At 42.0% G+C, this 26390-nt stretch overlaps 1 protein-coding gene across 1 annotated transcript in view; it reads left to right on the forward strand.

The window, feature by feature from the left end:
* The window catches only part of FARS2 (phenylalanyl-tRNA synthetase 2, mitochondrial), a 324061-nt gene that overhangs the window by 222744 nt on the left and 74927 nt on the right, over positions 1-26390 (forward strand). Inside the window, exon 7 of the mRNA XM_060244360.1 lies at positions 15714-15865. Coding sequence (XP_060100343.1) covers positions 15714-15865 — 152 coding nt within the window. The remainder of the gene's footprint in view (positions 1-15713; positions 15866-26390) is intronic.

Here is a 26390-nt window from a genome sequence, read left to right on the forward strand (position 1 = left end):
CAAAAACTGAAATTGCTTAATGCTTACCTGAGTCCACTGTCCTCAAAAGGGTGAAAAAGACTGAATTTAGGAATGTGCAATTGGATGTTGCTGACCTGCTAGCCAGGAGATCCAAGGATTGTCTGGCAGCCAAAGTTCTAACTCTTTAGCATTATGCACCACTAGCGTGGCGAGCCAGATTTCTTGTTGGCCTGATGGAGTTCTGAGAGAACGTTGACTGACCCAGTTGGCTCATCCAGTTGGCTTCATGCGGACAAGTGGGGAGTCAAATCCACTTCTCCGGATTAGAGGCTTGCTGCTCTTAACCACTACACCAAGCTGACCTATTAAATGTCTGGTATTTCTTGGATCGTATTAGTGGTATGGGCAATTCTGATATTTTTCTCCTGATAAATATCAGAACAATCAGGAAGTGAGTTGAGAAGACTTTCTCTGTTTCTTCGCAGCTGGTCTACGGTGCCTTTTTGACTTTAAAGGGCCAGTGTTTTCTATGGGTTGGCCTGGTCTCTGAACTCTAGGGCCAAGTCTATTCCCATTGAAGACAGACTCTTTAAAATTTAAAGGGCTGAAGCACTGACTACCAGTTGTGGGCCTGGGTGTCCATCTTTTCTGTTCCTTTCTCCAAGCTCTGGTTGCTTCTGCATAGGAAGGCACTTGCAAAATTATCTTTTTCTATGGAAAAGTTGGGAAGGGGAATCTCAGGAATATTGTTCGGATATTTTTGGAGCAACAATACTCTAAGTGGTTGCTGGAAACAATAATTATGCCCTTCCCAACATTCCAGTACAAAGGAATAGTTTTTCAAGTACAGATCCCTATTTGAATTTACCAAGATCATTTAAAAAATGCAAAATGTAGCAAAGGATCATTAAATCTGGAGCTTTCTGGATGTATGTAAAGTGCTGTCAAGTCAGTTGATTTATGGTGATCCTGTATGGTTTTCAAGGCAAGAGATAAATGGAGGTGGTTTGCCGTTGTCTTCCTCTGCATAGCAAACCCTGGAATTTTTTGGTGGTCTCTCAACCAAATATTGACCGTGGCCAACGTTGCTGAGCTTCTGAGATCGGATGAGAACAGGGTAGCCTGGGCCACAAGGTATAAAAGACACATTCGGGAGTACCAAAGTAAAGCTAAACAACTTTCACACATTAGTCTTCAAAAAGAGATCTCCATCTGCAATCATATTGGTGGGTGCCAAATGGAAAGTACCGCCACAATATTCCCTAGCAGAGGATTTGAAAGAAAGTGGTGGGCCATAGCCACTGGGGGGCGTGGCATTTGAGAGAACCAGGTTTGATTCCCCACTCCTCCACTTGCACCTGCTGGAATGGCCTTGGGTTAGCCATAGCTCTGGCAGAGGTTGTCCTTAAAAGGGCAGCTTCTGTGAGAGCTCTCTCAGCCCCACCTACCTCACAGGGTGTTTGTTGTGGGGGAGGAAGGTAAAGGAGATTGTGAGCCGCTCTGAGACTCAGAGATTTAGAATGGAGGGCAGGATATAAATCCAATATCTTCTTTAAATGTGCCCCTGCTGCCTCCCTTCTGATCCCGCATCTTGCCTCCCTTGCCTGTGTGAGCTGCTGCATCTCACTGCATTGCTTCTCCTTGCCTACATAGCTTCTCACTCCTGCATGAGTTGCCATGTCTCACTGCATTGCCTCACCCACCTCCCAGGCTCTTCTTCTCTTTCTTCCAGAGAGGGAGAAGGTCCTGTGCAGCGGGCAGGTGGGTAGGGCAGCGAGTGCAGCAAATTTAGAGCCAGTGGGGAACCACTTCTCTCCCTCCCCTCCACTGTGCCAGTGCCAGGGCAGTGGGAGAGGAGCTCCCTGCTGGTGTCATGTGACCCGTCATGTGACCTAGTCCCTGGCACAGGTGCAGTGGAGAGGAGGAAGCTCAGATATTAAATCATTTTAACAAAGAAACTACAAAAGAAATGTTAAAGTGTTAAAAAAAATTTACAGGAAGCCAATCAACCTGTTCATTTAAACCATGCAAAGTTAAAGACTTAAGGGCATGAATCCAAAATGTTTCTCTGGCCCTCAAATGCTGAATCAGCCAGAGGTTAAATCCCGGACTTGTTCCAGAGCGAAGAAGTGAAAGTCTCTGTTGCTGCAGCCCACTGCTGTAAAATGATCAACAAGTGGAGCATTTCTCTTCTTATGAATTCAGCTCTTGTGTTCACTAATTCTGATCTTAATCTGTCTTGATATGCCTCCCACATAGATGAGATCACATTCATATATAATTGCAAAAATGATATTTTTTTGAACTACAGTTGAAAAAAGTTCTAATGGAGTACCTTTTTAGCTTAGTAGAATCATAACAGAAACCCGTGCTTAACATCAAACTACATGCCAAACAATTCCCACAGGGGAAGTTGTCAGTTGGTGTACTCCTACCATCCATTCCCCTCTGTATTGCAGGAGAAAATTTTAAATTGCTTTCAACAAGCATATCTCTCAAGTTCTACAGTAGGCAAAAAGAGAAATAACTTCACATTTAGGAATATTAGCAAGTAAATGCTGGTGTTTTCTAATATTACTTATTTGAATCGATCTTCCATTGTATGTCAGGGGAATAATAAATAATTCTATTAAGTTTACCTGGTCTATTTTTGGTACTGGAAGGGAGGATCTATTACTGAGCTTTTTTGTAGCAGGAACTCCTTCGCCTATTAGACCACACACCCCTGATGCTGCCAATCCTCCAAGAGCTTACAGGGCACTTGTTACAGGGTCTACTGTAAGCTCCAGGAGGATTGGCTACATCAGGGGTGTGTGTGGCCAAATATGCAAAGGATTTCCTGCTACAAAAAAAGGCCTGATTAGTATTCTTCACCTTGCAAAAAAGGGCTGTTCAACCATTCTGGAGGAATAGTTCGTCTCTCTGAATTGACTCATAAATAAATTTAGGCTGTTTTACAAAAGCAGAGAAAAGGCTACAGTTCCTCCTGATCCTCAACATCTGAGAATAAGACAGGTTCTTTTTTAAATGCGCTGGGTGGACACCGTCACTTGCTGAAAAGGAATTTGCATCTGTGGATTTTCTGTAGGTGCTAGTCTCAATTTTATTTCCCACTTATTTAATATTAACATAAAAAAAATCTATTGCCATAGCTTATTTCAAGTTTGATGGTTTCCTGTAGGCCATTAATAAATGACAGTAAATGTTGTACTAGACCCTTCCAAATTAAAAAAAAAATAATCCAGAAAATATTTCTATATAACGATGTTCCCAACACAGATATTATTAGCATTAAGGATTATCAAATCTATTAATATAAAAGTTGGCTAGCTCAGGTGCAAATTTGCACCCCATGGCAGTCTCAGAAATGGAAAAAATGGAAATAATTTCTTTTTAAGCAAAATTCCACTATATGACAGAAAGAAGGGGGTGGGTTGTTGAACATTCTCTCTCATATCTAATGTACTTTGAAGCACTTCCAGCACCTCAGTATCCGGTATGTTCATATAAAGGGAGACAGCATCAAGAGTGACAAATAACTTGTCCCCAAATCCAATCTTGATCTCATTTATCCCCCCCCCCCCCCAAAAAAAATCCATGGTGTTGATTTTGGAATAAAAAGTTTTAAAAAGTCACCCAAATAGTAGCCCAACGGTTCTAAAATTAAGCCACATCCTGAGACTATAGGTCTGCTAGGTACTGGCAACATGCCCTTATGGATTTTGGATAAGAGGTAAGAGGATAAGAGATAAGAGGTAAGACTGAGGAGTTCTATTCTTAGATTGCAACAGGAAATCCTAGGTAAGTCTGGATATGCAAGGCTTCATCCAATATGTTTACAATCTCTTTCTTAACTTCAAAAATCGGATCTTCCACACAAATACTATAATGTGAGGTGTTATTCAATAGTCTGTAAATCAGGATTACATTTTAGTCAGCCAAGCAAGTAATATAAAATCCTGCTGTCCCTATTTTGCACCGAATTGCAGCCTCCTTTTTTGCCCCAGAAGCTCTTTGCAGGGCTGTTTCTGTTGGAGTAGCTGGTGTTAAATTTCTCTCTGGTTCAGTATTCCAGTGAAAAGAGCGCAGGCCCCTGTTGTAGATTGATTGTTGACAATTGAATTGTAGAAGCAAAAATGTTAAGTGCTGCTACTTTCTTAGATATACTATGTAGTGTCATCCTGGTAAAGCATTTACTTAAATATGTCTTTCTGAAAATAAATCCAATTTATGTGACTTTAATAGTAAAAGCTTCATTTCACAGTTAACTTGTTTTCTCAACTGCATTGATATGATAGAAGAAAAATCCACTGTAATATTTGCAGAATGTAACTATAACTGTAACTGTATAAGCTTCCTGCATTTTAGTCAAATGATTGTTTTAGCTTGTGTGTGTGTGTGCATGCGCCATCAAGTCACAACTGACTTAAGGGGACCCTGTAGGGTTTTCAAAGACAATGACGTTCAGAGGTGGCTTGACATTTCCTTCCACTGCATCATGACCCTGGTATTCCTTGGAAGTCGCCCATCTAAATACTTGTCAGGGGTGACACTGCTTAGTTCTGAGCTCTGATGAGCTCAGACTGGCCTCAGCTATCCAGGTCAGGATTGTTTTCGCTTTTACCCAAATACAATCGAAACTTGTCTTGTGATCAGCACTTTCACTTCTTTGAAGCCTATTTGTTTTGTACTTTTTGTAGAAATAATTCATTTCTTCAGTCCCATCTCGGTAATTGAACCATTTATTAGTTATGCTGAGCTTGGACAGTACTTTTTAAAAAATCAGAAACGCAGTTCCGGCTGGCTTGGTGCCAGGGGTGTGGCCTAATATGCAAATAAGTTCCTGATGGGCTTTTTCTACAAAAAAGCCCTGTGTGGAACAATGGTGGTGTCAGGGGGTGTGGCCTAATATGAAAATAAGTTCCTGCTGGGCTTTTTCTACAAAAAAAAGCCCCGAGCTTGCATCACTTATTTTATTCTATTTTACGTGCTTCATTTATACCCCACCTTTCTCCTCAGTAGGAACCCAAAGTGGTTTATTTCATTCTCTTCTCCTCCATTTTATTGTCATGTCAACCCTGTTAGAGTAGGAATGTGTGACTGGCCCAAGGTCACCCCAACAGCTTATGTGGCAGAATGGATATTTGAACTTTGGTCTTTCGAATCCCAGTTCAACACTTTAACTGCTATGCCACACTGGCACATTCATCCATTTTCTATAGAAATTGCTATTTCTTTTTTTTAACCCTTTAAAATTAAACCCTCATGATCCTGACATTCATGTCATAATCGTATCTCAACTCCCTCCCTTTTAAAAATATTCATTTTAAACTTTCATAACATTTTTGGTATAGGTTAAAAATAATGATTCGCCTTAATCCACAACATAGCATGAGATCCAGTACTTCAGCAGGTCAGTCAGGTGGGGACCACATCTGATTTATTTATCACTATCAGTATTCTCATTTTAAGAAAATAATGCCCCATGCCTGTAATTCTGTGAAGAGAGAATGCAGATGACCATGAAATGCACAGAACATTACAAGAACAGCCGGAGACAGAAAAGCACTTGTACACACAAGAGTTCTGATCTGACACTCAGAGAGAGAGAGAAGACATAAGGGCGGTGCCAGTGTCCTTTGATTCTGACATTCCATAGAAATCAGAGCTGCAAGAGAGGATCAGTTGGGGCTGGCTGGCTCCTCTTGCAGCTTAGTTTAAACCGAGTTGGAAAAGGAACCAGCCCGGGATCAGCCAGGGTGGTGGGGCTGACAGCTCTGCAGCACTCCAGCTGCAAGACAAGAGCAGCTGAAGCCATGCAGAACTGAAAGATCTACGCTGCCTTGGCTGGGGCTGGCTCACTCCTCTTGCAGCTTGGTTTAAAAAGAGGAGCTAGCCCAGGATCGGCTGAGGTGGCAAGTGCTGACGATAGGAGTCAGCCAGCCGCAGCCGAGGCAGTACGGAGCTCTGAGCTCCCACTACCCTGGCCTGAAAGGTGTTTAAAGGGACTGCGAACCCTTTAAATGCCTTTGGAGTTTCCCAAGCTGCGGAGTCACACAGCTTGGAGAAGGCATTTAAAGGGACTGCAATACCTTTAAGTGTTTTTCTCCCTCCACTGGTCTTAGTGGAGAATGATGGCACCTTCTTTGGGGGCCCATAGAATTGGACCCCCAGTCCAATCTTTTTGGGACTTGGAAGCGTTGTTTTTTTTTTTTTAGGAGAGGCACCAGCCACTATGCTGGCGCCTCTACCTAAAAAAGCAGCCCGCCCAAGATACCCAAGATCAATTCTCCATTGTATTATATGGGGAACTTTGATAGAACTGAAAAAATATATAATGGAGCTGACAGCAATTTGCGTTTCCTGAATATTTCCTGAATCCCAATACTATACCGCTACTGGGATTCAGGAACATTGGGAAATACCAATATTTTGGGGGGTTCAGTATACCTGAAGTTGAAAAATACCAAGTTGGGGTTTTTTTCACACCTTTAATGCAGATGAAGAAACTGCTAAAAATTGCTCACCTTGCCAGGCTGCTGCTTGCTGCCTTTGCCAGGTTTGCCAACCAAGCGACCACTGCTTGTCTGCACTACTCCCCTCATCTTTCTCCTTCATCCTTGCAGTCCATTGACCTGCTTTTTGCAAATTCTATGAGTGTCTATGACATCATCACCTAGGATGTGCTGTCGTTAACTTCAACTGACAGAATTGCACCTATTTTCACAGGTGAGAGCAAGGGCTTGTTAGAGGAAGATAAATGATAAGTGTCAAAAGCAGTGTGAGCAAATGTTGAGAAATTCTCAAAAGGAGAAGTAATATTTAATGCTCATTAAAACACACACCTCAGAACTGGCTGTGAATTGGCAGCCCTAGAGTACATGAAAGAGCTGCAATTATATTTCAGTGAACTATGTCAATGGACCTCCAAAACATCTGGTTGTGACTTTGTGGAATTATCATTTCGTGTCTATGTATACAAAAAGCAGCTTTTGTTTATTGTAATAGAATGTTTATCCATTTCCTCCCTAGCTGATCATTAAGCAAAAAGAGAGTTTGGAAACTGCTGCAAGTGATAACCTGACTTTAGTTCTTTGGATTTGAAACATAAATACACATCCTTTCTGTGGCATAATTCTGCTATTGGCTAGGATTGTTTTTAAAGGAGAAAGCAAATGGAATTTAACTACACTTTGCCTTAATGCTTTCTTAAGTAATACCTTAGCAAAGCTGGTATCTTTACTAAGTAAATGTGCCGCAGTGCGGACAGATCTAGTTCTTACTTCTTTCACATTCAGTAGTCGCCTCTGAGACTCTTTTCAACAAATAGCTTATAAACGAATACACATACAAATGAATTCTCAACTACATAAAGCTTAGCTTTTATCTAAAGATATAAACAATAATAGCTAAATCAGGTAATCCATGGATCATTTATATGTGTGTGTGCTATCCTACAAGCCAGCTAAGAATTGATTTACTTGTTAGAGGAAACAATCTGATATTGCTCTTAAACAGGGGGTGTTTTTTGTAGAAAAAGCCCAGCAGGAACTCATTTGCATATTAGGCCATACCCCCTGACACCAAGCCAGCTGAAACTGTTCCTGTGCATCCCTGCTCAAAAAAAGCCCTGCTTTTGATTCCCCAGGTACACACCATGATGGCTGGAGTGCATCCAATGGCTCATATTCTTTGCAATGGACTCTTTGGGGAGGTTCACAAGGCCAACTTGCTATTCTGTTTTCATGAGATCTGTTAAGGTTTTTGTTGCTGTTCCTTTTGGTTATTCTCTATTTTAGTTGAGCATTTCACTTTTATTATGCTTTTATGCTATGAGGTGCTTTTGGGAAGGGATGTGGTAACCAATATGTTTAATTTTAATATTTTATTGTGCTGTCAACTGACAGCTACTCCCTTGAATAATGGAAAAGTGGGATATACAGTTTGAAATAAATGTATGCATACGGCTAGTTCCCAGCACTACAATGCATCCTGCCATTCTTTTGCACTTTGGAAGGTTCAAGAAAAATACAGCCTAGTATGTGGCTGTGAAGATAGAGACATCTTGATGGTTAATGGTTGGGTTAATTGGGGCGGGGACAAGGGTAGCCACTGAGTATGCCCTTTTGTTTGCATCTGCTACCCCATAGGATAAGGAAACAGCTGTGTTTGGGGACAGCATCGTGAAATGTGTCTCTGAGCACACCGAAATGTACAATACTGGACACACGCACTTCCCAATTCATAAAGTACAAACTGTCTATCTAATGCACTCATTTTGCTAATGCTATCTAAGCCAGTGTTTTTCTTTCTTTCTTTCTTTTTAAAAAAAAGTAGATTTAGATCTGAGTCTGGTTTTTAAAGGCTCCTTTGAACAGCTGGTAGATTACACTACCAATTCAAAGTATATAGCAGCTCTCTCTAGAGCAGTGACCACAAATGTTTGCAAACAATGCAAGATGGAAGATTTTTTGTTTCCATACTATCAGTTGGGTTCTTTTAGTGGCTCCCAAGCTGACAGTTCACTGAACTCAATCATGGTTTGTTGAGATTCTTGGTATCACTGCACTGTGTTTCTTCTGACAGAGGCCGGAGGGATCCATGGTTAGCCCTTCCGGTCTTTCTCACATGCGTTTCCAAGCGGCAGTGGGGAGGCACTTTATAAATGACCCAGCTGCCTAATTAGAGGGTAAGGATTAAGGAGTTCAGCCAAATAGTTCATGGAGAAGCTAAGTTTCAAATTGGGACCTGAAAGAAAAAAAGAGAGGGACAGATGTTGAGAGAAAGAGTAAATCTGTGCTTTCAGTACTACTTTAGGGACTAAGGGTTGGTTTTGTTTTTAATGAAACACCATTTTTAATTAAAGTTAAATATATGGTGAAGAATAATTTAGACTTAGAAGTAGATGAGTACATTTTAGTTAGGAAATATTGGATCATTCCAATAACCGTTTATTTATGAGGCAGGGGATATTTATAATTCTGTCTCAGGTCATATGCAACCATGAGTGGATTGGCGTTTAGCAGCATCTGGCCATGCAGTGATGAGATTTTTTTTTCTCCTATGCCCCTCCTTCCCTAGGTTTTTGTGATACGCAGTAAAAATCACTCTGTTTCCAGCCATTGCAGATGTCTCCCCTGGTTGAATCGTCATGGCTTGCATGCACTTTGCAGTAAGATAGCGTGGGGCCCACCACATGGTAAATGGTTGTCTGTAGCTTCCCCCCCCCCCCACCTCACCCCATGGCACACATTTTCCAGGAAACAGAAGGGATATTCCCACCATCCTAATTTAAATGGAAATCCCATTTTAGTGATTCACAGGCACGGTTTCTAAGCTGTAGCCAATTGCTGTGAAGTGCATCTGAGGTTTTTCAAAATGACCTCTAAGGGAATATAGATTTTTACGATACCGTATACTAAAGAATTGTCCAAATGTTATGGGGCTAATGGATATGTGGATATTTCTTCCCCATTGACTCTAAAGGCCCTTATTGCTTTAGCAATGTCTAGTGCACCTAAGCAACCTATATCTGGTAAAGAAATATGTTCAACCACATTTGGAAGTTACCTCTGTGTCTCCTTGAATTATTGTTGTTGCTTCATCACTGAGCAGAATAAAGTTTTAAAGATGATCTGCATGTTCATAGTGGTAAGGTGGAGGGGGTTTCACATTTTTAATGTGTACAAGCAGGGCTTTTTTTTTTTTTTAGCAGGAACTCACAGGAACGCAGTTCCGGCTGGCTGGGTGTCAGGGGGTGTGGTATAATATGCAAATGAGTTTCTGCTGGTTTTTTTCTGCAAAAAAAGCCCTGTGTGAAATGATGATATCAGGGGTGTGGCCTAATATGCAAATGAGTTCCTGCTGGACTTTTTCTACCAAAAAAGCCCTGTGTGCAAGATTCTTGCTTGGTCCACTTCTCTTTAGAACACTGGGCTATTTGAAGAACTGAATGATTCCGGAGCTCCACTCCTTTGAGCTCCTGCCCAAAATGAGGCCTGGTGATCCCAGTTTACTCTGCTTCTTGTGACACATTGGGTATATGACGACGTTCATTACACAGAAGCAGAATTTGAGAAAAATTGTTTTAAAAGAAACACTGTGTTTTAAATACCAAAATCAGATTTTTTTCTGTGTTAAGAAATAATACCCTGTATGGAAACATGACATATTTTAAGGTCAGTGCACTCCGAGGCATGCAGATGTGTACAGTGGAATGAATAATTTTTGCCTTAAAAATACCAGCCCTAATCATACCAGTAGTTTATTACATTGATAATATAAATCACCTAGTTCATATGAGCTTTGTGGCCATTTATTATCTACAGAGGTTCTTTAACATGAAACTGCAGGCTGTAGGCAGCATCAGTCATGTACTCTGGTATTTTATCAAGTACACCCATGTGATGGCTGTATCAAGGGCTGAGTTTTGAAATTGTTTATACAGGAGATGGATTTGTTTGACAAGTTTATTCATGTACCAAGTTGGATAATCATTTGTGATTCACAATTGGAATCGCTGTGGGGTTGTTAATTTAAAACTCGTACAGTATTCCTTATCAGATATTCATTAAAATGTTTGCATCGTGTGCAGCCAGATCTGTATAAATCACTGCACCGTAAATTCACCCTTCTTACAGGTTTATTGCTATATCAGGTATTCACTTAGGATCTCACTATTCTGTCATAAAACATTTTTCCAAGCATGAAATACATTTTCTCATTGAGATAATATATTGTATTAATCAAGGTACACACACGTCAACTGCTGCAGGTAGAAAAACAAAGGAAGGAGAACTGTTTATTCTTGATGCTTCTGAAGATTAGTGGCAGCATGAGGTAAATATATCATCCAACAGTGAATGCAAGTACTGAGGTGTGGCATTTTTAGGGTGGAACAGCAGACGGCCTCTGTTTCTCTTCACAAATCATTGTAAGCATGAGCCCCCTCTTTCATCTTTAATGGACTATGTTCACCCTGATCCCGATGCCAGACTCCCTGGACCCCCCTTTGTTCACCATTTATGGACTGAGTTTACTCTGGCCTAGTGTCAGAGATACAGGACTCTTATTGTTATAAACTTACAGTATGAGTTCATATTGTGTGAGCACAGGCAAACTGCTTCTATAAACATTCAGTGGTAAGCAAAAAACATTGGATATAAGAACTAACCCAATATGGATATTAATACTAAATACTCACTTGCTTGCTGTCTATAGGCAATGAATCCTGTTTAACTTTAAGCAATTGGCATTCATGCCAGCATCCATTTGGACATTTACTCTGTGAATCATGCAGCAGTGTTCCTTGCCAGTCTCCAGCCAGCTCCCTGCTTGTGCCTATTTGTGCCTGCCCTGCCAAGAAGGACTCCACACTTCTCTCCTGAACTGCTTAGCCTTGCAGATCCTACTGCATTCCTGTTCCTGGAAGGCATTATACAGTCTAGTAGCCATAGGCCTGTGTTGTTCTGAAACAACAACGTCAAGCCTCTCTGGATGCCATGAGAGCCAAGAAGGAACCCCACTACTCAGATATGTCTTGGAGGTGCAAATGGGGGAAATCTAGGTGAACCACGGACTTGTAAATTCTGTCTTCTCAGCTGGACAAAAGACTGTGATTGCCAGACAGCCAAAACAGTTACGTACACAACACAACTCCAGCCACAGAGACCGTCCCTATTGTGTATAGCTCTGGTGTCACCGTAGGTTGCGATTTGGCCCATTTTTATCCCATCAGGTTTTGTTGAAGTAAGTTAAGTTCATCAACACTCCTAATTCCTTTTCCAAACATGATTGGAAGCCTCCCTTTTGGTGATGTCAGGAATCACATGTACTAGTGTTATGCCATGCCACAGGTCAGCTGACCCACTGGTCACAGACCACCTGACATTATCACCTGAGGGCACAAAGCTGGCTACATCAAGGCCTGCCCAAGGTCAGTTCAGTGTGTCTTGTCTTACCCTCCCACAGACTTGCACCCCCAAACTCTGTTTGGGTCACTTTTCACATTCATGTCTTCTGCTTCAAGGATCCATGGACCAGGTAGTATAACCCACTGCAATAATTCCTAAAAATCTCAGTTTCTCACCCCTGTTGTTCCTAGTTCTTGTTTGTATGTTTTGGATTGTTTTTGTGTGACAGCATTTCCTCCATATTTTTATAGTAAACATTTTAAAATATATATTTGATTTTGGAGTATTTCTTTCTGAAAACTGGACCATAAATTGGTAAAAGATCCCTCCTACACTCTACCAGGGTCTCCTCTGCTAATTTCCCCATCCAAGAGGAGATCCACAGCAATTTTGCTTACATCATATTCTAGTGGTTTTACTGTTGTTTGCTTTATGCCCATTGTATTATGTTGTATTATTATGTTTGCTTTATGCCCGTTGTATTATGAGCCTTTGGCCTATTATGCATGGCTGTTTTCCCTCCCTTTTCACCGTGCATGTCCATTGGGTTTTCTTTGTTGTTACCAGTTCCTGGATGACAAATTTCTGGACATTTTTTTTTGGGGGGGGGGATCCTGGGGAAAAGGACAGGTTTGGGGATGCAGGCAGAGAACTTCAGGAACCAGGCCATAGAGTCTTTCTCCAGGGGAACTGATCTCTGTCAGCTGGAAGTCAGATGTTCTGGGAGAATTTCAGGCTCCACCTGAAGGCTGACAACTCTGATAGGCACCAGTTTTGCTCCAGTATGTAACTGGAACTGAGGGGTGGGGAGGGGTGATAATCGGTGTCTTTCAGTACAAGAGAAGTTAAATGTATGAAACTGATATTCTGCTGCTGGTCATTTTAATCTACCAAAAACCAAAAACCAAACCAACCAAAAGCGGGAGCAGGGGGGAAGGGAACTCCTATATCTCCCTTGTATTTGTTTTTAAAGTTGGTTTTAGTTGAAACTGCTGGAGTGGATCTGAATTACAGGACTGGAGTGTATTTGATGAGAAATAAACTGCATATGTTTAATAGTAATAAATAGTAATTAATTGAAGGATTAATAGTAATATTGACGGTGTTTAAAATTTTTGGAGAACAGAGAAAGGGAGAGAAGTTAAATTAAAACATTTTCTGTAATGAATTTGATTTGAATCTGTTTTCACTTATAGTGTTTAAATCATTCTTAAAGTATGGCTTAAAAGAATTCATTTCTGGGATGTTTAAAAGGTTTTGGTAATAATCTTCTAGGAAACTAATTTATGTAGCAGTCAGGTGTGGGCTTGCTCATGGCCTTGATGCTGGTGGGTCCTTTGGCTCATGAGGGTAAATTTTTGCGAAGATAGAAAATCGGTACACAATAAGAAGGCTTTTATGTACATGAACTTGTGGTCTTGATTGAGCTTATTGATGACGATGGGCTTATTGATGATGATGGAATATAGAGATGGAGGCTGTTGAATGGCACTTAAGGTCCAAAATCAACACAGGCATGTGTGGTCAAATTCCATATCTTTCTCTTGTTTTCTATTTCTTCTTTGACTTTAAAAAAATCTATTAGATAAAAAGAATGACTTCCACTCTTCAGAAAAGACCATTGCTACAAAATACTGTAATATGCTGACATCAAGAATAATTCCAGAGGCATCTAAAGGAAGTCCCATTTAACTGTAAAGGATTGTATTCTAAGACTATACCAGATGAACCATCTGTGGATTTCAGTCAAAGGTTGGGATCCAAATCAGTTGATGGCATAGGGCCAGCTACATAATCAAAACTGTGATTTCTAATTTCACTGTAGCACTTTTCACTGCCAAAAGCACGTGATTTTAAAACACAGCTAGCCTTTCCAGTGGGTTGGGGTGGGGAGCAGCTGCTGCCACAAAATCAGAAAGCAAAATTCCAGGTGTGTGTTACATGCTTGTCTTCAGAACAAATGTTGAGTCCACTGGCATCTTTAAGACCAACGAAGTTTAATTCTGGGTATAAGCTTTCATGTACATGCACACTTCATCACATATGTTGAAACAGTTTTCATCAAAGCTTACATATGGGGGGAGGGGTTTAATTCCCAAGAAGGGCTAGTTGGAATCAAGATGCATAAGTAACTGGGCAATAAGTATAGCTGAGATTGGATTAAAGCAGTTGTTAAAACCAGTGAATGGCAGCAAATTATTATATGAACAGATGTAAGAATGAAGTTTGGGTCCATTTGCACCTCCAAGAACAACAAAGTTCAATTCTGGATATAAGTGAGAACTGAGAGACTTAGCATGTGTAGATGCTCACTTTGTCAGTTTAACTGAAACATATTTCCTCAAGTTTTGCATATGGGGGTGGAGTTAGTTGCCAGGAAGGGCTAATTTTGTCAAGATGCAGAAGTACAGCTAAGATTGGAATAATGCAGTTGGTAAGGTCTATGAATAACAATAATAGCATAATAGAATAACTGTGAATAGCAGCAAATAGCATACAGATAATAAAAGAGTTTAACAACAGATGTGAATACTAAATTTGAGTCCAGGGGCATCTTTAAGACCAATCAAATTTAATTCTGGGTATAAGTGAGAACTGAATGACAGCATATGTAGTGAGATAAGAACCCACAGTTGACTTTGCTACCAAGCTGTGCCATTTTGTTCTCACCAATAAACACTTTAACTTTGGTGGCAACTTGTTTCTTCAGATCAATGGTACAGGTATGGGCACCCACATTGCCCCACAGTATGCTAGCCATCATGGCCTACTTGGAGCAATGCTTCCTAAACTCCTTTCCACTCATAACTGTCTTATACCTGCAATACATTGATGACATTTTTATTGTCTGGACACATGTTTAAGAAGTCCTGGACATATTCCACTAGGCAAAGTAAGTTAGATGCTTTTTTTTTCTTTCTTTCAACTTTTGGAGTCAAAATCTGTAATAGATTTCATATTTTACAGGACAAATGAGGAGCAAGGTGGACCTTGTACTGCAGGAGGAGTCTATTTCAGATTCCATTTCTAGTGCTGACCTGGTTTCGTCAAATAAATTCTGTTCTTTGGAAACAAAGAAGGGAGAGTGATCAGTCAGATATTTTAGAGATTCCGGCCTCATTGATGTTCTTAGTACGTGAAACTCTTCAAAAAATGCGTGATCATGTTAATTCCCTGGGTAACCAAATAGTCTCTTTTCTCACGCTGGAAACTGGTGTTAAAAAACAATTGGATGAAGACCATCTTATTTCTCTAAATAATAATAATAATGGCTGTCTATGATATTTGGAGATAGTGCTTAGTTATGATTTCTTCTTGGTTTCACTTTCAGCACGTATTACATGCATGAACTGTTAAAATGCTTATTAAATGCAAGGTTATTTTAGCTTTAGGGTTGCTAACCTCCAGGTGGAGCCTGGAGATCTCCAGCTATTACAATTGATCTCTAGATGACAGAAAGTAGTTCCCCTGAAGAAAATGGCTGCTTTGGAGGGTGGACTCTGAGGTCCCTCCCCTCCATAGATCCCACCCTCCGCAGGCTCCACCCCCAAAATCTCCAGGTGTTTACTCACTCAGAACTGGCAGCCCTATTTATCCTTCTGATTATGCAGACTGCTACAAATTTTCCTGTAGGAATGCTTAAATAGTAATTAAGCTACAGCAGAAGGCCCCTGCAAGTGTCTTTTTTTGTTTAGCCCAAGATTGTTTTTCTAGAAACTATCCCAACATGAAAAAGGACAGAATTCGAAATAGTGAGCTACATTATTTAACTTGTCACACAAATCCTTTCAGAACAATTTTATCACTGTATTGTTCTCTTTCTTGTTTTGTTTTGTTTAGCCTTTTAGTAAATACCCTCCTGTGGTCAACGATATCTCTTTTTGGCTGCCCTCTGAAAAATATTCTGCAAATGACTTCTATGATTTAGTCCGACGTATTGGGGGAGACATGGTGGAAAAAGTTGAGCACATTGATGAGTTCACACATCCAAAGTAAGTGAAGCATATTATTTGATTATTAGATGGTTGTGATAAATAGTGCCCCCAATGTTTTAACTGTTGATGTAGTTCTATATTTGCTTCAATGGCTTTAAAATGACATTTTAATGTATATGTTTTAATTTGTTAATCATATTAGTGGCCCTTATTAATAAATAAATAAAATGTTTATAAATGTAGATGGGCCGCATGCATCTAGCTATACTATAAAGATTTGGGGGTTAAGTTCTAGTCTGCTGCCCTGAAAAGCAGGATGTAAATGTAGAATAACAGTAAGGTCTCTTCCACTTCATCATTTTTGGCAGTTTTGTGTCACTATTACTTTGGCATTTTTTTTCTTTTCTGCACATCTTTTGCTCCCTCTAGTGGTTGCATCAATATTACATCGACGTATGTCCAGGGGGAAAAAACCCTACCACTTTAATCTGCAGGTTTTTATGTCGACATACAGTGATGTAATATCAAATCATGATTGCTTGCAACCTTGTATTATGCACGTAGACAACCCTGTATTGTGCATGTTGAGAATTTATCAGAACTGGTGATTACAAGTGAAACGAAAAAAGTAATAAAAAGGGTTGGAAAGAAGGAAGTCAAGATGCAGGAAAAAAACAAGTGTTAAAAGTCCCTGGGTGAAGAAATAATGTGTTTTTTACAGTTGGATATTGGATTTCAGACACAGCATATCTTTGCCACAGAAATAAACTTCTAAGAGAAGGAAATATGGACAGTTGAAGCTAGATGTGTGGATTTTGAATTGCGTCATAAATGCTGGGATCATGGTCAGTACAGATGGAATGCTTGTTACGGGAAGTCAGGTGACACCTGCCATGGGAAGCAGTCTGAAGTTGCCTCCTAAGGGACCTGACTGTGAACCCATGGACTACTATTACCAGCCTTTAAAAATATATTGATGTCTTTTACACTTTTTACAACTTCCTTCTTGTGGTTGTTTGGGATGAGACACTCTGCATTTTGCTGATCAGCGAGTTGTCTTAATGAGAAGCTACACATGAGTGTCAAAACCTTCACCATTTTTCATTTTGAAAAGCAGCTTTTAGGAAGGGGGATTTTGAGCAGAGCACTGACGTAGAGATGTATGCTTAATGCTTTCTCTGCTCCGAACCTCCCTTCCACTACTTCCTCCTATGGGGGGGGGGGAATATATATATTTTTACCTTTGTGCAGCTGCATCTGGAACCCCATAGAGAGAAAAGAGCTGGGGGGAGGGCAATTTAAAGTTGGAAAATGATCAACAGGAAAAAGGTTAAGGCCAGCAATGCATAAATGCAAGTTGATTAATAGCTGTCTGAGACTGAAATATTCAGCAATATAGAGACCAGTCAATAAGGAATAATGAGAAAGTAGGAGAGGGAGATTTATAATTTTTTCTGGCATTGGGAAAGGAGTAATAGGAACAATCGTGGTTAGATCAAAATAGCAATTTAAATGGATATTGAGTTTAGAAACAATTTCTAATGTATAATGTAGCCGGTGTATTTAGATTGTGGTCTGTCACTGTCTTGTGGGTATTTGTTTATTAAACATATCTATTAAAACCCAAATTATCACAAAAAAAGGCCATCACAAGTGACCTATTGCAACATCTAAAAGCCACCTTTTGTACACTCACCTTACAAATATAATTCAGTCCCCTTTTGGTTATTCACAACAAAGAAAAACATGTGTGTGTTCAAGGTGTACAGTTAGATTTCCCTTATCTAGTGCCAACGCTGGCAGTTGGAGTGAGCAACTTGACAAGAAAAATCTCCCTTCCCCAGGTTTAGCCAAACGAGCGCACAAGAGGAACCACACAAAACTCTAATGCAGAAATGAACTGTGCTGTCAGGGTTACATAAGAAGTAAATTTTTAATCAGAACAACTATAAATACCCTGGAAAAAAGCATAACAGGAGACAGGAAACCAATTGATTTTGCTGCTTTTTGCTGCTTTGTTGTTGCCTTCATTTTCAAAGCAGGAGAGGGAATGAATGGAGAAATCTATCTCTTCTTTTTTAAGGTTTGAATGATTTGCTTGTTCACTTTCTGGAAACAGAGCTATTCATTTGTAACTGTCTAAAGAAAATATTAATTAAAGGAAAGCTTACGGCTTCTGTTATTTAGTGAGATGTTAGCATTATCAAAGCTCTGGCTATGCTACAGTACTTAGAATATAATGTGTCCTTGAACTGGAAAAATTGAGGTCCAGAAAGGGGAGAATGACAACAGATAAACATATGCTAAATGCAGTCAGACTGATCCATTCATAGCTTCAGATCTTCTAAAAACCCCATTTTATTTGAAAGTCTTCTTGTTTCATTACTAGATGCTACCAGTGTCCCTCCCCAAATTGCTGACACGTTTTCACATGTAAAGAAAAATAATTGTTTTAAAATCTGTATTAGGCTTCCCAACCCTCCCGCCCTGGCGGGGGACCCCAGGATTTCCACCCTCTTCCCCCGCTCCCCAAAAAAACGGAAGCGGGGGGAGGGGGGGAAATAGCGCCGGGGAGCATGGCAAGCCGCCCAATCCTGGAGCAGGCGAGGCCGCCGCACCACGCCGCTGCTGCCCCCTCCCCATCCACCGCAGCTGCTCCTCCAAGATGGGCCCAGGCTGAGCCCATCTCGGAGGAGCAGCCAAGAGCAGTGCAGGCAAAACCAGAGAAGGGGAGGGCGAGGCAGGCCAGGAGCATGGCAAGCCGCGAATCCGGGTCCTTCAGCCTGAGCCCATCTCGGAGGAGCAGCCACGGCGAGCGGAGAAGAGGCGGCAGCTGCGGGGCAGCTCGCCACGCTCCCCGCGCCGTTTCCCCCCTCCCCCCTAGCTCCACCCCAGTGTCTCCTGGCTCCACCCCCAAAGTCCCCAGATATTTCTGGGGTTGGACTTGGCAACCCTAATCTGTATACCAAGATTGTGCCTGTCTTGAATTTTGGCTTGCAAGTAGGCTTGCCAGTCCCCAGGTCCAGGCAGGGGATCCCCCAGTTTTGCAGGCTCCTCTTCTCCACCAGCGACCAGCTGGCTTGGACCTGGCAACCTTAGTTTTACAAAGAAAATAGTCATACAGTATTGTTTGCTGCTAAAATTATTAGAATTAAAACCCAATCAGCTCAGACCTCAAACACTTCATCCTGAGCACACATCACCATTGTTTCGCACAGGAACTCATTTGCATACTAGACTACACCCCCTGTACCGCTGTTATTTTGTGTAGGGCTTTTTTTATAGAAAAGGCCCAGCAGGAACTCATTTGCATATTAGGCCACACACCCCCGACACCAAGCCAGCTGGAACTGTGTTCCTGTTCAAAAAAAAGCCCTGGGTGTATCCGTTCATGCACAAAGAGCCTCTCTTTCCTTAAAAGGAAGTCTAATTGGCTGGATTCAAAGTGGCTTTCAGATTGGCTTTTGTTGTTGCATTCTCTCTCTCTCTCTCACGCACACACACACATTAAGAGTGAGCTATGGAACATGTGTTTCATAACATTATGTTTCATGTTTGGCTATATGCCCAACCTATCCATTTGTTTCAAACAGCTCAGGGAAATCGATGACATAGTAAATATGGAATCTGAAATGAAGCATCTTGAACTGTGTGATCTACTCATATTGCCTTTTCAGCTTAATAATTTATATGTGGGCTTTGGCAGCCGGGAGCAAGAAGGATGCACTTTAGCCCTGAGGTTGGCTCCTGGCTGTGTTCATTCACCTTAATAAGGTGATCAAAATTGTTAAAATTCCAGGTGAAGGCACCTTTCCTTTATCCGCCTTTTTCTTCACCATCTTTCTTCCGCAGCACAAATAAACACATTCCATGTCCACAGAATGATCTTTCGGGAAGTATGAGAAAAGCTTAAGAGGCTTCCAAGAGCCACGCTCTGTTTTTAGGCTTCAGATTTGAAAAGTCTAAAGGTCCTAATGTGTTTGCAAGTGAAGGATGTGGTTTGAAAAAGGTGTATGAGAAGTGACAGCTGTGTGGTGCCCATTTTACTCAGGCTTCCTCAGGAGTCAGCTGTTTACCGTAGTGTTTGTTAAATATCCCAATTCCCATGGCGTACCTTGCTTCCAAGTGTGTCTGCTCTGCACTTACCTGGAAGGGAAGAAAGAACAGATGAGGGAAATGTTGTCACTAGCATCTCCACTGCACAGGAGAAAGCTCTACAGTGCCTAATAAAAAAATCTGGCCCTTATGGATGATGTGTATGATTTCCCAGCTGGCCCTGGAACTGAAATCTGTTGAGGAAATTAATAATGCACATTATGGTTCAACTATAGGGCAGCCTCAGAACAAAAAAAAAGTTTTATCAAAGGCAGATAGTTTCGCTGCAAAGCTTGATGGAAGGAATTTTCTCTTCCAGGGCTGCTTTGGTGCATATGTTTTCCTTGTTCTGAAACATAAGTGGGGGGAAAGTGTCAGTTTTCACCACACTGCACAAGTGGCTTGTCTGGAAACTAAAAGAAGACAAGGATTTGTGTATCTTTAATGGCCGTGTATCACACTGGCAGATGCACATTTTCTTAGCCCTGTATGGTAAGTTGCCCTTTCCAAAATCCTGTCTTCTAAAAATAATTATTTTGCTGTCAATTAATGAAAGCTGCTGCTATTTATTGTTACAACTACTAGTAGTACATCAAATGGTGGGCCTGCAAAGAACTCTCAGAGGAGGGGAAATCACATCCTCCTTCCCTCACACCATTACAGGCAAAGTGAGAGTCCAGTGGCACCTTTAAGACCAACAAAATTTTATTTATGGTATGAGCTTTCGTGTGCACACATACTTCTTCAGATATAATGAAATGGAAGAAAACTGTTCAGACTTATAAACAGAGGCCTAACAGCGAGTTAGCATAAAACATTATGAAGATATTTTAAGATACGTGGAGACCAAGCAGGAATAACAAGTTAAGTGCATAGAGTTAATAGCTGTATGGATTTAATTAAGGAGGAACAACAATTGAAGCAATAAATATGTCAAAATAGGAGATAAATGTGTAAGAGAATATTTTCTAATTGTGTGGGAGGGGGGCAAATGAAAAAGATGTTTGTGTGGGGAGTGATGGAATTTTCAGGGGCCAGAGATGAGGAGTGTTTTACCCTCTCCTGCCTGCTTTTTTCTCCTCTACACCATTTTCCATTTCTTTTTCCACTCTTGGCTGGCTCTGTGACCACAAATAAGTCAGACTTGGAGAGAAGATGGCCTGCAGGGCAGAGTAGAATGCTAAGGGGAATGGTAGCCAAGGAGGGTGGTTAATTCAAATGCAGATTTTGGAGCCTGAGGGTGATGTATCATTTCACCTTAATAAGGCATACATTGTGATCACAGGGAAGAGAACTGAATGAGCTTCTGGAAGCTTGTGGCTGGTAAAATTGTTTGCGAGTTGGCAAGAGCTTTAATCCCAGCAAGAACTTTCCAGTTATTCCCATAAATCTAGTCCTAAATCACTACCATAAAATAACATACCTGGGTTGATGTTACAGTTGCAGTTAGATGTAATTTTGAGGTCAGCGCTCATATGTGAGTAACCAAAGCCTCCCAGGTTGGAAAATTTTAATCTGTGATGTTAAATGGCTACTTTAAAAAACAGAAAACCCTTGCCTAAGCACACATTTATGTGACTGACTGTTATGGCTGTTGTAATGATCTATTGGGTTAATACTCCGTTTCACAATTGGTATGTATACAAAAATTCATATTTAGAAGATGGATTATAACGACATCTGAGAAACCCTGGGGACTTGCTGAGGAAGAGTTCTATTAAGCAGCCAAACATTCTTCCACTCACTTTAACCTTTTGATCATATAAACAGGAACAGGAAAATGCTCCAGTGCAATACATGGCTACGTCATTTGCAGTACAACCCAAAAGAAAGCCACACCTTTCTATTTCTATTGAATTCAATTATCTCTCTTTAGATTGCATTGATGAATTACTCTCCCTGCCTCTGGAATGTTCTTGTGTAACAGGGCCAGATTAACAATTAGGCCAAGTAGGCACTGGCTATGGACCCCCATGCTTTTAGGGGCCCTGGGGCAGCTTCCCCCCCCCCCCTTTTCTCCCCTGCTTGCAGCCTTCCCAGCCAGCAACTGAACTGCTCTTTGCCCAACTTGCCTGGTGCAGCTGCTGCTGGCGTCATTGCCAAGTTTGCCTCTCTCTGCCTCTCCCCCACAGCTTTGTCAAAGGGGCTTTTGAGAAGGTGCCTGCAGGCTGTAGCAGGGGCCGTGGGTGGCAGGGCCGGTGTTCGGACTCTGAGATAATTTGCAAGGGGGCCCCCCGAGATTTTGACTGCCTAGAGGCCTCCATGGAGTTTAATCCAGCTCTGTTGTGTAAAGAATCATGTAAAATCAACACTATTTAATTAAGATTTTCAGTAATTATTTAATGATTCATGCACCCCACTCTGTTAATTTCATATATGTTAAATACATGGATGTAGCCATTCAGCACTTTGAAAAACAGGAACTAGATTTTATAGGCAAAGCCCTATTGTTTTGAGAGGTGTCACTTCGGCAATCTGAACCTTTTGGGTACAAATGAACAAACCTATGCTTGTCTGTGTAGCTGATGGGGATAACTGCAATACCAGAATGGGCTGAGCCTAGAGTTGTCAACCTCCAGGCAGTGGCTGGAGAACTCCTGGGATTGCAACTGATCTGCAGGTGACAGAGATTAGGTCACCTGAAGAAAATGGCTGCCTTGGAAGATGGACTCTATGGCATTATACACCATGGAAATCTTCAAGTATTTCCCAACCCAGAGCACATGACCCTGGCTGAACCTCTTGAGTGCCTAGATTCTGTTGAAAGAAGAGGGCTGGTCCTGAAGAAAAACAAAATTTATTATTAAAAATATATATTTTCCACACTCTTGGCGGGGGAGGGGTACCACAGCACTCAGAGTATAGGGAGCTGCTGTCTGGATATGCCCTGACTATTTATATGTTAAGTTTCACACAGGCAAACTAAACTTCCAGCCCTAACATTTTTGACACCAGTTCTCATAGGACTTTCTGTGGACATTTTTCATCTAATATGCTTCTCATGGGTAAGGCAAGGTCTCCTACTCATTCATCCCAGACCTCAGGATCAGTCTGGGGAGAAGAAGCAGGAGTAAGTCAGAAAGACCCAGCGCCCTGGGCCCTCCTCCACCATAATCTAGGCATCCATTAGAATAGGGGTGGCCAATGGTAGCTGTCCAGATGTTTTTTGCCTACAACTCCCATCAGCTGCAGCCATTGGTCATGCTGGCTGGGGCTGATGGGAGTTGTAGGCAAAAAACATCTGGACAGCTACTGTTGGCCACCCCTGCATTAGAAGAAGGCACCAGTGGTCCATCTAGGCCTGTGAATTTCTTCTGACAACAGGACTCAAAAACTCGTACAGAGATGAATCTCAGTTGATGGAAAGGCAATCTGGAGCAAGCTGTGCTATCTATTGCTGAGATTTAGCTTGTACTTCTAAAAAAAATGCACTTGTAGAAAAGATAACAGATGAGTGGCTGGCACGAATATTACTGACCCACTCTTGCTTCTTGATGATACAGCTCTCTCAAGATGCCTCCATTAATGTAGTGCTCAAGAAAGGCACACTGGGCTTAAAGAGGGTTACAAGGAAGATGAAGTTGCTGTTCTAGATGAGGGTTCTGAACAGCTCTTCAAAGAGACAGATTAGGACACTGTAATATAAATGGCATTGCACATTGCATGGAGCAGCATAGCGATGGAGAAAGTAATGGAAGCAGCTTTTCTACAGATAAAAAGATCTGATATTGAGGTCAAAGATGTATAACTCAGCCAGGTAGTCTTTCCCTCTCACAATGAATGCTGTCTTTAAGAAGTTAAGAATGGGCGTTAATAAGAGTGTGACAGAATGATGTGTCAAGGCTTTCGAAAAAGCTATCTATAGTGGAACGTGGTTCAAGCTAGCGATCACGTGAGGTGATTTTTACCTTAGAAGCCGGCATCGTTGGTTAGACTCCAGAGTAACATGAGGCTTTTTTTCTCCTTGTGACTGAGGTGCGCAAGCAGAAGTCAGGGCTGGCTCCCCTGATGTGCTGTTTCGCTCTCCTTAAGGCACCCCATGGTGCTGCTTTTGGCTCTGTTGCTAAATTTATGTGCAGCCAAGCAAGTAACATGATTCCACAAATGGACCAAATCAGGGGTGGAATTCTAGCAGGAGCTCCTTTGCATAATAGGCCACACACCCCTGATGTAGCCAATCCTCCAAGAGCTTACAAAAAAGAGCTTTGTAAGCTCTTGGAGTAGGGTTGCCAAGTCTGACTCAAGAAATATCTGGGGACTTGGAGGTGGAGCCAGGAGAGTTTTTGTGATGTCGTATCCTGTGATGTCACTTCCTGGTCAAAGGTCAAGTGATGTCACTTTCTCAGCTCCACCCCTTCAGGTGATGTCACTTCCAGCACACTGCATCAAACTCTACCCCCACCTGTGAGGTCATTTTCAGGGCACTCCATCAAACCCACCTTTTCCTTTAAAGTAACTTCTTTCAAAGTTCGGATTTAAACACACCAACCTATATTACCTTTCTACATTTGAAATCCGTGCTTTCTTCCCTGGTCCTTTCTGTGAGGTCACTTCCTCCTTCCAGGTTTAAATCTTATTTTACATTGTTTTCTGTCCCTCAAATATTCAGCATCTTACTCTCCTTCATTTTATCCTCAAAAGCCACCCTGCAAGGTAGATTGCCCCCCAAAGCACCAAGAGAGCATCACTCCCCCATATGTAGTGTTCCATCTGTACTTTGTGACTAATAGCCTCTGATGGATCTCCATATGTTTACCCAATCCCCTGTCTGTGCCTGTAGCTGCAACCACTTCTTGCAGCAGTGCATTCACTCTTTGAGTGAAGTACTTCCTTTTATCTGTTCTAAGTCTACTGCTCATTAGTTTCATGGAGTGGCCCCAACTATTTGTACTATGAGAAGGTGCCTTCTCTATCCCACATATAATTTTTTAAACCTCTATCATGTCACCCCTCAGTCATTGTTTCTCCAAGCTAAAGAGCCTTAACCCTCTTCATAGGGAAGGTGGTTCCATTCTCTTAATTGTTTTAGTTGCCTTTTTCTGCATTTTTTTCAATGCTATTTCTTTTTTGAGGTGCAATAAGAAGAACTGTACACAGTATTCCAAATGAGACCACATCATAGAATTATACAGGGGCATTATGATACTGGCTGATGTGTTTTGAATCCCCTTCCTAATAATCTCCATCATGGCATAGCATTTGCCTTTTTAAAATTGCATTTGCACACTGAGTCAACATCTTCAATGAGTTATCTACCACAACTCCAAGCAGGTGGATCTCCACATGATTCCTCCAAAGGCTGCAGAACAGCCTGTGGATGGGGGCAAAATAACAGCCCTTCCCCCAACCCATCCGTCTGCTTCTCAGGGAAGCAAGCAAGTCAGAGCTTAGCCTGCAAGGCAAGAGGTCCAGACTCCTGTGCCACCTTAACACCAACAAAGTTTTATTACAGGTTGGAATGCACGTTTTCTCAGAGCAACGCAGAACTGATTGCTCAATCCTGTCAGGGCAGCTTTTCCAGGTGGCAACGGGAGGAGCTCTAGCTATATCCCTCCCCTCCCCCAACGATTCATCCAAAGGCTGCAGAATCGCCCAGGGATGGGGGGCGGGATTCCAACCCTCTTTCCCCCCCTCCCCCAGACATCCGCTTCTCTGGGAAGCAAGCAAGTCAGAGTCTGCAAGACAAGGAATCCAGATTCCTGTGCCACCTTAATACCAACAAAGTTTTATTACAGGCTGGAGTGCACGTTTTCTCAGAGCAACACAGAGCTGATTGCTCAACGGCTGCCAGGGCAGTTTCTCCCGGTAGCAACGAGAGGGGCTCTGGCTGCATTCCCCCCCCCCCCCATGATTCCTCCAAAGGCTGCAGAATTGTCCAGGGATGGGGGCAAAATTCCAACCCTCTCTTCCCTCTCTACCCAGCCATCTGCTTCTCAGGGAAGCAATCAAGTCAGAGCCTGCAAGGCAAGGAAACCAGATTCCTGTGCCACCTTAACACTAAAGAAGTTTTACTATAAACTGGAGTGCATGCTTTTTAGCACAACACAGAGCTGATCCTCAACCCCTGCTAGGCAGCTTCTCCTGGTGGTAGTAGGAGAGGCCCTGGCTGCATCCCCCCCTCAACACCTCCAAAGGCTACAGAATGGCCCGGGGATGGGGGGGAAATACCCCCCCACACACACCAGCCATCTACTTTTCCAGGTATCTTACTTTTTCCAGGGACCATCTCAGCTCAGGCTCCACCGCTAGACTTGACAATGCAGGTAATGGTAAGCAGCAAGTAGAGTGTTTGTCCCACCAAATGAGGGCTTATAGACAGCTGCTGAGGAGGGCGGGCCAAGCCCAGCAGAGCCCACTCCTCAAAGCCAGAACGTGCCCATTGGCCAGTCAGAGACCCGTGAGCTGGCTGGGGGTGATGCCAGAACCTGGCGGGAAAAATCAGTGCTGCAGGCCAGCGCACCCTACAGGGAGCCAACTCAGGAAAACA

The sequence above is a fragment of the Heteronotia binoei genome, chromosome 7 (genome assembly GCF_032191835.1).
Source record: "Heteronotia binoei isolate CCM8104 ecotype False Entrance Well chromosome 7, APGP_CSIRO_Hbin_v1, whole genome shotgun sequence".
NCBI lineage: Eukaryota > Metazoa > Chordata > Lepidosauria > Squamata > Gekkonidae > Heteronotia > Heteronotia binoei.